The following is a 13,111-nucleotide window of genomic DNA, read 5'->3' on the forward strand; positions in this document are numbered from 1 at the left end:
ATGAAGGTTGATATATAAATGAACAGATACAAGGGAGAGAAGAAAATACCCAACACAAAATAAAACCCTCATTGATGCGAGGGAGAAAAAGATAGATAGATAGAGTTCTGTTGAAAATGAAGTTGATGTATAACCTACGCAAAACAAAATAAATAATGTATGTTTCGATAATAAGAGAGAGAGAGAGAGAGAGAGAGAGAGAGAGAGAGAGAGAGAGAGAGAGAGAGAGAGAGAGAGAGAGAGAGAGAGAGAGAGAGAGAAGAATTTGCTGCTAGGTTGATCTAGATATAACCATACACAATATCAAAACATTCAATGACATAAGGGAGAAGAGAATATACACAAAACAAAATCAAACTTTCAATGGTGCAAGGGAGACAAGATACTTTACTGTCGAAAACATTTGTCGCACAAATTGACTAATGCTGTTTCGACGATATGTACTAGATTGCTGCTAGGAATAATATAGGTTGATACACGAATGACCAGATACAAAGTAGAGTAGAATATACACAACATAAAATCAAATTCAATGATGCAAGGGAGACACGATACATTCCTGTCGAAAACATTTGTCGCACAAATTGACAATACGAGAAAAAGTATTTGCTGCTGGGGAAAATAAAAGTTGATATACAAATGACCAGATACAAGGGAGAGAAGAAAATACCAACACAAAAATAAAACCTTCATTGATAAAGTTCATGTATAACCTACGGAAAAAAAATATGTTTCGATAATAAGAGAGAGAGAGAGAGAGAGAGAGAGAGAGAGAGAGAGAGAGAGAGAGAGAGAGAGAGAGAGAGAGAGGGGGGGGGCGGGAGAGAAGAAGAATTTGCTGCTAGGTTGATCTAGATATATCCACCCACAAAATTAAACTTTTTATGATATAAGGGAGAAACGAAGATACCCAAAACAAAATCAAACTTTCAATGATACAAGGGAGAAACGAAAATAAAAATAATCTTTCAGCGGACAAGATAATTTACTGTCGAAAACATCTGATGCACAAATTGACTAATGCTGTTTCAACGAAATGTACGAGATTGCTGGGAGAGTAGAATATACACAACACAAAATCAAATCAAACTTTCAATGATGCAAGGGAGAGAAGATGATTTACAAAATCAAATTTTCAATGATGCAAGTGAGAGAAGAAGAATTTCCTGTTAAGAACTGTGACGTACAAGTTGGACAAATACTGCTTCGACGAGACGTACAGGAGAAAAGCATCTTCTACTGGAACAAGTAAATATTGATATACGAATGACCAGATACAAGGGAGAAAAGAAAATATCCATCACAAAATTATACCTTCATGATGCGAGGATAAGATAGATAGATTTCTGTTGAAAATAAAGTTGATGTATAACCTACGCAAAACAAAATAAATAAAGTATGTTTCAATAATAAGAGAGAGAGAGACAGAGAAAGAGAGAGAGAGAAGAATTTGCTGCTAGGTTGACCTAGATATAACCACACACAAAATCAAACATTCAATGATATAAGGGAGAAAAGAATATACCAAAAAACAAAATCAAACTTTCAATGCAATGATACAAGAGAGAAACGAAGATACCGAACATAAAATCCTCTTTCAGTGATGCAAGAGAGACAAGATAATTTACCGTTGAAAACATCTGATGCACAAATTGACTAATGCTGTTTCGACGATATGTACTAGATTGCTGCTAGGAATAATAAAGGTTGCTACACGAATGACCAGACGTAAGGGTGAGAAGAGGATTTACAAAATGAAACTTTCAAATGACCACAGATACTAGGGAGAGTAGAATATACACAACACAAAATCAAACTTTCAATGATGCAAGGGAGAGAAGATAATTTACAAAATCAAGCTTTCAAATGACCAGATAATAGGGAGAGTAGAATATACACAACACAAAAGGGAGATAAGATAATTTTCTGTTAAGAACTTTGATGTACAAATTGACAAATACCCCTTCGACGATACATAAAAGAGAAAAGCATCTTCCACTGGGAAAAATAAATTTTGATATACAAATGACCAGATACAAAAGAGAGAAGTATATACCCAACACAAAATCAAACTTTCAACAATGCAATGAAGAGAAGAAAAATTTCCTGTTAAGAACTGTGACGTACAAGTTGACAAATGCCGCTTCAACGATACGTACAGGAGAAAAGCATCTTCTACTGGGAAAGATAAATGTTGATATACAAATGACCAGATACAAGGGAGAGAAGTATATACCCAACACAAAATCAAACTTTCAACAATGTAAGGGAGAAGTGTTGGAAAAAAATTGATGTATGAAATAACCTACACAAAAATAAAACATAAGATGTCTCGAGGACATGAGAGAAAAGAATTTGCCGCTCATAAAAAATATATATATATCTACAAATGTACATTACAATACAAATGAAAACTTTTTGCCCATCACAATACAAATGAAAACTTTTAATGATGAGAGATAATTTACTGTTGAGGAGAAAGGTTGATATATAAAATGACCAACACTGTTTCGATGAAAGAATAATGAAAATATCTAAAGTTGACATACAAATACAGATGATGAAAGATATTTCGATTAAGCCTCACTGCATAGAATTATCATCACGCATGTCGTGCAGCAGTCACATGCATCCACCTCGTTGGTTGTTATCGAGATGCGACAAGCCTTACTATAACAGTCACATACACGATATAATTGACTGTTGTAATATACGTGATATGAGGATAAGATCAATGATCATTGGTAGGAGCTTAAAATAAAAACAAGCTACACTTACATATAGGGCAACTTTTACTTATTATTGTATTTATTGAGTGGTCAAGCGGACCATACGGATTCATGAGTAATGTGAATAGTCTATATCTATATTTTTCCGATGTCACCGAAAAGCTTCAAAATAAAGAAATAAATGTAATCATAAATCAGAGTATCAATATTCCCTGCATAACGATGTGGTAAATCCCTAAAATCGAAATGAATATCACTGTTATTATTACTTACTTACTTACACACGGTATATGCAAGGAAGCAAGCAAGCAAGCAAGCAAGCAAGCAAGCACACGGTACATATAATTTTCTTTTCACCTATGGCACTTTACAGGCACCAACGGAATCTGTGCGCTGAAAAGAAAAAACACTCGATCTAAATATGAGCTGAAAAAGAAAATAAGAAATATATCGATATACAAATAAAGGCGATGAAAGCTACGAATACTGTTTCGATGATACGAGTTGCTCTAAAAAGGAGCAGCACAGAAAAAAAAATCCGATGTTACGATCTAAATATAGTTGATCTAAAGATGAGCAGAACAGTATACGTTACCAAGAAGTGGCAACTTTTGATTTGCCAAACGAAATAATGTGCATGTTAGGAGATTTAATAACAATTCTCTAACAGGTGTACAATATAAGTATATATATATTGACGTAAATTAGATGTAATAGTGATGTAGTTGTTAGTTTACTGATCATTAAGATGTTATATTAGATATATGTCAATGAAGACTCTGCTGGGATAGGAGTCTCTGATAAAAAAAAATATATATATAAATAAAACATCTATCTTTAAAATGGATTGATAACTATAAAAGAGATCCAAAGATGGCTCAGACTAGATTACTCCGAATTCGATTCAATCACGAAGCAGGTAAAAAACGTACTGGCAGAAATAACAATAGCAGCAAAGATGACGAGGTCGACTATAATCATCTAGTAGAACAATATTACAGCATTCTAGATCAAGGGAATCCAGACAAACTAAAGCAGTACATCGATATATGTAAACTTCTATGGAATCCAAGACATCTCAAATTGTTCGTCTCTTCGTTGAAGGCCGCTTCGGCCGAGAATTTAAGAGGTGATATCACTAGGTACATATTAACGCTGTTTTCGAAAACGTCGTTAAGAAGTGTGCAGATCTGCATAATGTTAAATGTTATAAGAGAGAAACTAACCATACTAGGAAACGGACTCATTGAATCGACATTTAAGAACATCGAAAGGATGCCACTGTCTCTCTTCGCCAGCGACGAGTTGGAAGAGCTCATTCGAAGAAGACAGTCCTCACTGAGCGATTTATTGACGAGAGAAGAAATGGGCAACAGAGACGAACACAGAAAAACGATACTTCAGAATGTACTAGACATACACAAGCTTTCCGGATTTAGCCCCGATGCAGATCTCGAATACAGTCTTAGGTCAGTTGAGGTTTCGTGGCGGTCACCAAAGGCGGATGAACATCATTCGACTTACCTATCTCAACTCCTGAGAATGGCGTATTCCGATGCTGGGATCGGCGTTAAGGAAATACCGAGGAGCTCGTCGACCAAGAGAACAAATGCCTCATACGAAATATTGCGACAACTGTATGATATCTCCGATAGAGTTTTTGATATAGAATGGGAATCTAATAACACCAATAACCATGTGCTTGATAGCATAACTCCTCCAGTGAAGATATAATACTCGTAATAGAAATAGTAATAATAGTAATTATAATTATGATTATAATAATAATAAGAAAACAGTTATCTCAATTGCGAATACTCATCTACTGTACGGCGAACCCGAGGTCGTACTAGCTTATGCAAAATTGCTACAACTAAGACACGATTACGATAAGAAATACGATCACAATTTTGTGCCGCCCATAAATTTTCATTCTAATTTCTATAATATATCACCGCCTAGTAGAGACCTCCACAATGAAGAAAATATCGACCTTTATAAATCTCTCATTGCAGATTTAGTCTTTGGTTATCGCTGGAAGGATCACAGTTCGTTCGCGAGCTCTCCAACATCACACCAGAACAATTTGTTTTACGTACTGGGACACATAATGCGCATCGTGGGAAATGAAACGAATGACGATAGCGGCTCTGCGCCTATACTGTACGCCATAAAAAAAACCTATACGAAGAGACAATAAAAAAGTTAAAGTCCTGCATACACACTATATATACCGAAATAGCTCCTAGGTTGTATAGGCATGTTTATCCCCATGCAGCTAGCAATGACAGCGGTGTTTTTCCCTGGCTTCTGTTATGTGCAATCTATTCATTTTCAAACCGACTGATCTCGCTCACATTAATCGATGCAAGAGCACCGCCAAGTCTATGCATAGTATCACGATAGATTCTCCACTTTACTTATTGTTTCATCCTCCAGGTGATTTTGACCAATCGGTCGTATCCGTTTCCAGAGATGTAGCAAATGTAGTGGAGTCTTCACTGGATACCAACGATGACGACAAAGACAACATTAATAGTAGTAGTAGTAGTAGCAGTAGAGGGACGCGACTATGCGTTTACCTCGATACCGACGCGTCCTGTCCTGTAAGCATGGTATCATTCTCTCTGCATAGCAGTAGCGACATCATACGAAGTAAAAAGGATAAGCCCAAGAACGATGCTTCGACGATGAGGTCGGCGGAACTAAATATTGGAGAACTTAGGGGATTGACGGCAGATATCATCGACAGCGTGAGTTCGGTCGTCAGACGGTATCACCAAAGTGCCGAAGCCGTAATAACAGATATAAAAGAGGAGAGACAAATACTGAGGAATGCGGAGGCCACTCATACTTTTGAGAAAGAGCTTACCAGATCATTAGAGAGACTCGACATGAACGCTCTGAGCATGAGGCGGGGAGGTGAAGATGCCACCTCGTTGGAAGTGATGGGTAAAGACGGCAGAAACATAGCGGGCGAAATCGTCGCCCTGAGAAAAAAAACGAAGCGACGATGACCTCTTTCCTCGATCAGATGGGAGTCGAAGCACCCGAAACGATTAACGAACCCTGTGCCCTGGAAATTGCCGAAACCTACCCTGATTGTAAAATAAGCGGCATGGAAAGGGAAGCGAAAAGATTTGAGGGGAGTCTTCCGCTGGAGGAAGTGGATTACCTTAGAAGCGTGGAAAACGATTCTAGGTTCAACGACGAAGGCTTCCTCAGAGATTTTCTAAAGAAAAGCAAAACGGCCACTTTCATGAACGACAGTCTTGCCAAAAAGCTATCTAACGGCGTGATAAATATCACGGGACGCTTCGGGAAAGTGTTAATATACGGAGGTATAGCTTATGGAACGATAGCGATGCTGACGTCTTCGACCATTCACTCCTCGAGAGGTGCGCACTACAACGTCATCGCACGATATTGTCCGAGCGGAGTCAGGTCATACAAGATCGTGAAATATTCTTACGCGGACAGGAGTCTAGGGAACGATGAAAGCATGGAACACCCTTTCGAGACTCACATCTCGCAATACATAGCGAGCAACATCAGCGATCTGAAACGGGCATACGTCAAGAACCCTAATACGAAATGGCAAAGCAAAACAAAGGGATATGCGTCGATCTGTTGTGAAAGCGACGTGAAGTTTCACGGACCATGCGGGGGATGGGCCGTTTTCTCCGACACGTCCGTATTGGGCGCTCTAGTAAGCGAGCGAGATCTTCCCAAGGGAGCTTCGCTTACGTGCGATCAGGGATTGGGTATAGTCGGCGCTATGAGCGACATAATGATAGCGTCGGCAACTGATGTAAGCAAGAAAATAATCGACGGGGTTATAGACGTTTCGACAGAGACCGGAGATAGACTGATTGTAAAAATATTGCAGAGCAAAGTCTTTATTGTGGGTTTACCCTTAATCATTGCAGGTCATCACGGAATAGAGAAATGCGATCCTAAATATTTTGTCATCTTATTTACATGTCTATTTTTTATACTTTTATTGGTAATATTTTGCATTATAAAATCATGGGATACACCTCCTCCTCCTCCTCCTCATCATCATCATCATCATCATTATTACCAACACCACTACTACCACCACCAACATCATCATCATCATCATCAACATCATCATCATCATCAACATCATCATTATTTTCATTATCATCATCGTCATAATCATAATTATAATTATCATAAACATCATCATCCCCTATCACATATATATATGTGTAACAAAAGGCATTGTTGAGAAATAAAAGAATACCAATGAATTAAACTTTTTTATTTATTCACAGAAATTACATACAAAGCTACAATATAATATTCACTATAAATCTTAACATACGATAGGCAGGCGAATACGCGTAAGGAGTCTTTATCGGACTCTATTACTTATTACTTATCGGTTCATACTCTTGATCTTGGTTCTGGGTTTGTTCTTAGATTATTCATGTGGACATCTTCCCTATCGAGATGAGGATTGGTGTAGATGTAGATCTGGAAGTTTACATTATCCTCACTAAAGTCACATGATTTGGGGTATTGTCAGAAGATAGAGAGAAACCTTCTTACTTGTCAAATGTTGTACGGCGCCTTGATAATCACCTCTAACAGCCCATCTGAGAACATTGCAGTAGTATTTTTTGGTAATAGTCTGATTTGCTGCATTTTTAAATTCTCGATTAATTATATTGGCTGTATTACTCAGGGAAACGTGATTACCATAGTTTTGGGAAATATTTCGGATCTCTGTTGAATATTTATGGACCATTCAGTTTATTATTATTATCATTATTATTATTATTATTATTACTTATACACTACTGTTTTACGGTACAGATTATCTGTCTGCATTTAAATTGAAGATGGAAAGGAAGAAAAATATATCCACATTACGTTTTGAAGATTAAATATTTTATTCGTTACTTAATTTTTTTCCCTCTCGATATTATAATAGATTTTAAAGTTTCTACACACAGGCATAAGTAACACAAAAAGAGTGCCTTGGCCTATATTGAGATCACGTATGCAAGACAAGAAAGAGAGAATTGACAAAGAAATGGATATGAAGTCTATGGGCATGAATGTCGAGGAGAAAGGACCAACAAAAATAAATAAACGAAAGAGGAATAAAACTCTAAGTGCATCATCTCAACAACGAAAAAATAAAACTATAGATAATAATACTAATAATTAAAGTAATAATAATAATAATAATAATAATGATAATAATGATGATGATGATGATGATGATGATGATGATGATGATGATGATGATGATGATGATGATGATGATGATGATGATGATGATGATGATGATGATGATAATAATAATAATAATAGTAATGATAATAATAATAATAATAATAATAATAATAATAATAATAATAATAATAATAATAATAATAATGATGATGATAATAATAATAATATTGAAAATAATAATGATAATAGTAATAATATTAATAATCATCAAATGTTATCCAAATTCTCTTTATTCTCACTTTTATCATCATTATTGTTATGATTAATAGAATTCTGGTAATTATTATCATTATTACCCTAATAATTGCCAAAATCATCAAATGAATGGAAAAAACGTCCTTTTGGAGTATACTCTCAAAAGGCTATATTTCGCTAGATTTTGCCGCTTTTTTATTATACTTGGACACAAATCCTGTTATTATCCTCATTATTATCATGATTATCATCATTATTATCGTTATCATCATTATTATCATCATTATCATCATCATTATCATCATTATTGCAATTATTATCATTATTATTGCAATTATTGCAGTTATAATATATATTTTTACAATTATACTAATAACAACTACAATAATAATAGTAATAACAATAATAATAACAATAATTACGTTTTTATAATAAATATTTATATTATTATTTTAATTAACATCGTTATTATTGTTATTATTACAGTTAAAATATATTTTTGGGCAATAATACTAATAATTAAAGTAATAATAATAATAATAATAATAATAATAATAATAGTAATAATAATAATAATGATAATAATAATGATAATGATGATAATAATAATAATATTGATAATAATAATGATAATAGTAATAATATTAATAATCATCAAATGTTACCCAAATTCTCTTTATTCTCACTTGTATCATCATTATTGTCATGATTAATAGAATTCTGGTAATTATTATCATTTTTAACATCTCAACATCGGAAAAGGAAAATAAAAATGAATGAACTGCACTCTAGTTTAATATCACCAATACAACCACCACCACCATCAACTCCTTTATCGTTATCGTCAACAGTGAATTCATCGACAGAAAAATATATCCCCCTTTCCCTATCAAATAATAATAATAATAATAGTAATAAGAATAAGAATAACAAAAGAAAAAATGTATAATAAAAGTTTAAAAGTAAAAAGAAAATGTTCACCGAAAATTCTTTACGGAAATTCGCCTCTTCCACCAGACATGAAAAAACTTCCCAAACCTATCAGCATAGATATCGGGAGGAGACTAAGAAGAATATTACTGGAAGAAATCAATCTTCCAATAAGAGTAAGAACACAAGATAGAAAACGGGATCGCATCGAAATGTGGACAGTAAAAAATAGAGTATACAATTGTATGCTTCATAAATTTTTAAATTTCGATGACAGTACAGGTATGAGAGAAACAGAGGACACTAAAATATCACTGAATAAAATCCTGAAGGATCATCAAATCCAATATATAAAAGATACGCTCGAGGAACGAATGAACTATGAAATCCTGTGTAATCTTCTATTCGATTTGTTTAAAACATCCCAACTACTAAACAAGCATTTTCACTCGAACTTAATTTTAATAGATACGCAGAAAACAGAAATAAAGGAATTGTCATTTAGCGACTATAAAAATAAGTTATTCTCACCAATCTGGAAAAAAATGTCCCAGTCGATCGACAGAATAATAGGGTCTTCTGATGAAGACTTCACGAAGTGTTTAAATTCTATCTTAGATAAAGCTGTGACTTTTGATAGGGCAGTTACCGATCTTAAAAAACAATGGCATCCATATCGCATATCCGACACAACGTAATTGATCCAAATAATGATAATAATAAGCAAACGAACGACAACTATCAATCAGTCATGATTAAACAACAACAAGAGATTATACAAATGCAAGAGCAACTAATAAAACGTCAAAATAGTATGATACAAAGTTCTTCGGCCGAGCCAAATATACACGATGTGCATACGGAGCGAAAAAAGAAAAAGAGACAAGAAATTAATCTCTATGTAATTTTCTACATACGACTCATTGGGTAAAAAGAAAGATTGTCATTACTGTATAGTTTTATTTCATTCATAATTCTTCAGAAAGTGTTGGTTGTTTCGGTGAACATCTCAAATGGGACATTCCTTAATACAGACGAGTGTTTGTCATCGTATGTCAGTTCAACTTCATCAAAAGATATTCTATTACCATTCTACGTTTCACTACGTTTCATTCGTTACACGTTCATATGTTTCCCTTACAAATGCAGTAATCAGTAATAGTTATTTAGCCCAACTTTCTTTTCATTATTATGATTATTTATAGTCATGTATCTATTTGTTACACTATTATTACTGCTACTTCTACTACTACTATTATTACTACTACTACTGTAACTAGTACTACTACTATTACTACTACTACTACTATTAGTGTTGTCATCGATATCAAATTTTACATTATTTTTATTTTCGTTGTTATTATTTTTATTTTTATTATCATTACTTTTTTTTTTAATTCTTTCTTGGCTTGTTTTAGGTGCATCATCATTTGTAGATCTGTTATTTTTCCTTCTAAAACGGTTTAGTGGCCCTCCGGTATTCCATCCGTCGAGTAACCATCTTCTCAGTTCAGTGTTTAATTCCATTCTTTCTATCGTTATATTTTTCTTTTTCTTCATTTTGTTGTTTTTCCGGTTACGCGAACTGTTAGATCTCGATGACATTACGACGGCATTATTTGTTGCGAGAAACATTCATAGGGTAATTATGACAAAATGTACTTATATAGGGTATTTCTAATAACATACGAACACTCTATTAATAAATTATGTCGCCTCTGTAAGAAAGAAAGACCATATCACACATGGATGGCGGTGATTCGTATCGTATTTCGAACAGACCATCACCACCACAACCATATCATATCACATATCGTGCCATTATCAGCGGTACATATTATATGACGTGACGTTTACAACGTTAGCCCGATATAACAGAACCGTTGTGATGGTGGTGGTGGTCTTGGTAAAGTTGGTGGTGATGTATGTTTATATCTGCTGAGGTAAAATCTTTAATACCTTATGTGTATATGTGCGGACATTTGTTTGTAACTATGCGTGTATGGTAATTGTTCTGGAACAATTGTTAAGGGAAGGAAACATGTGAAACTTTTCTGAGTTGTCTCTTACACACGGTTGAGTGAGTCATATCGACTGATCTGTCTGGCGACATTATTACCATACTACATCACAATATCATTAGAGAGCCATGTCAGTTGCAGTGAATCATTCGCCAACACCTCTTGGTGATTCACGGTGTGAGTACACGGGACTATATATTTTTATCGACTGGTCTGTCCACTGGTTGATGAGATATAATTACACTGTAAGTGATGAACGCGTGCACTGCAAGATATGAATGCGAACACCCATTCTCATACTGTGTTTGTTTATATTTACGAGTGTTTACATTCCCAATTTTAATATTAATGAATACCAATTTTAGGGTGTAAGAGAGAATGACATTTACATGCGACTGACCCATTGAATCTATAAAACGTATAGTTTTTATAATTCTTCTTCTTATTATTATTCTTAGATTCCAAACGCCGCTGAACCAAAACACGTACATTATGTGATGCATCAAAGTCAACTAGTCATTTACGGAGTGGCCGGAGTGTATGACACAGAAACCATTCGATTTAGCAGATGCAGGATTCGTTTCAGATGGTTAGTAAGTTATATATTCCGTATGAATATAATAAGCTTGATACGCTGCTTTAATATATTATTGTTCATAATATATTGTGTAGTATATCTGAATAGTTTATGTTATCCATCATTTACGCGTATAAGATGCAGCCCTCTTACTTTTTTCTTTTAACTATAGGTTCAGGTGATTGCGTCTACTGTTTTCACTGTGGATTATATCTAGAGGAATGGAATAAGAAGGATATACCTAAGAAAGAACATGCTATCTGGAATCCAGACTGTCAATATGTTAAAATGGTAAAGGGTGAGGAATTCATTAAAAGGACGAAGGACTTATCGTGCTATGATGGAGTTGTCGGTTGTAGTAAATAGTATCGATCCGGCGAACTCATATTATTGGATGAGATTTATCCAATCACTGAAAATGAAATCAACTATCAAACAGTTGATTCTGTATGTTCGTAATGCAAATGTTGACGATTATATACTATATGTAAGACGGTATAATAAAAAAGTAACACATTTATTCATATTAGTTTACAATAATTCCAACGTTACATAGAGTGTGTATAACATTACTAAATCTAGTATATGTAAGTATATATATATATATATATATATATATATATATATATATATATATATATATATATATATATATGATTTAAGTAAAAACATTACTAATAAAGTTAATAACACAATTGTATTATTATTATTATTATTATTAGTAATATCATTATCATCATTATTAGCATCAGTAATCTCTTATTATGGACAGAGTGTGGAAAAATAACTCTTTATTATTCATAGTCATACTCTTTCTCATAGTTGCTATATATGTTGGTATAACAACGTATCTACTGAATGCGTGTATACAAGCTCACATAAACGATGCGGTTAATCTAAAATGTTTATACGGAGAATTTTCCAGTCGTCTTGGCTGACGGTGTTACGCCACGAAAGATGTTTAGCGCTTATATGAAAGGCAGTGATGATTTGCTATCGCACACCATCGATGCCTATGCTCTTCCACCGCACCCGGGTTTACTTTTAGAATCAGAGCACGGAAATCCTCTTCAACTATACTCACAGGGACACAAGAGAAAACCTCTGCCTCTGGATTCTGTTCAACATGAGAATTGAGACACGATCAAGCCGGCGAAGAATTTAGATATGCGACCGGCGATAGCGATAAGCCAAATATGGCTTCGATTGCCGTGGCAAAAAATACGTGGCTGCACATTTACATACTCCTACCGATAACGCCAAGGTTAGCGCTATGAACGACAATTCGGACATACGGCAATCTAGTGACAATAGTAGACGTGATCGTACGTGCACGAACCACCCTCGGAACAACTGGGAAGTGATCCCGCTGAGATTTTTAATCTCTC

The 13,111-nt window shown here is 34.6% G+C and overlaps 1 protein-coding gene across 1 annotated transcript; it reads left to right on the plus strand.

The window, feature by feature from the left end:
- The first annotated feature begins 11,686 nt into the window (after window positions 1-11,686).
- On the plus strand, window positions 11,687-12,860 carry LOC119571190 (baculoviral IAP repeat-containing protein 7-B-like). The gene is made up of 3 exons (XM_037918606.1): window positions 11,687-11,735; window positions 11,896-12,021; window positions 12,649-12,860. The coding sequence occupies exons 1-3, from the start codon at window positions 11,687-11,689 to the stop codon at window positions 12,858-12,860; spliced, it is 387 nt and encodes a 128-aa protein (XP_037774534.1).
- Window positions 12,861-13,111: the final 251 nt, after the last annotated feature.

The sequence above is a fragment of the Penaeus monodon genome, unplaced genomic scaffold, assembly GCF_015228065.2.
Source record: "Penaeus monodon isolate SGIC_2016 unplaced genomic scaffold, NSTDA_Pmon_1 PmonScaffold_54, whole genome shotgun sequence".
Lineage (NCBI taxonomy): Eukaryota > Metazoa > Arthropoda > Malacostraca > Decapoda > Penaeidae > Penaeus > Penaeus monodon.

Excerpts from the sequence above, each read along its gene's own strand:
- LOC119571190 (XM_037918606.1), top strand. The coding sequence starts at position 11,687 with ATGACACAGAAACCATTCGATTTAGCAGATGCAGGATTCGTTTCAGAT. Across the intron at positions 11,736-11,895 it reads TGCAGGATTCGTTTCAGATG|GTTCAGGTGATTGCGTCTAC; the intron begins GTTAGTAAGTTA and ends TTTTAACTATAG. Across the intron at positions 12,022-12,648 it reads ATATGTTAAAATGGTAAAGG|TCGTCTTGGCTGACGGTGTT; the intron begins GTGAGGAATTCA and ends AGAATTTTCCAG.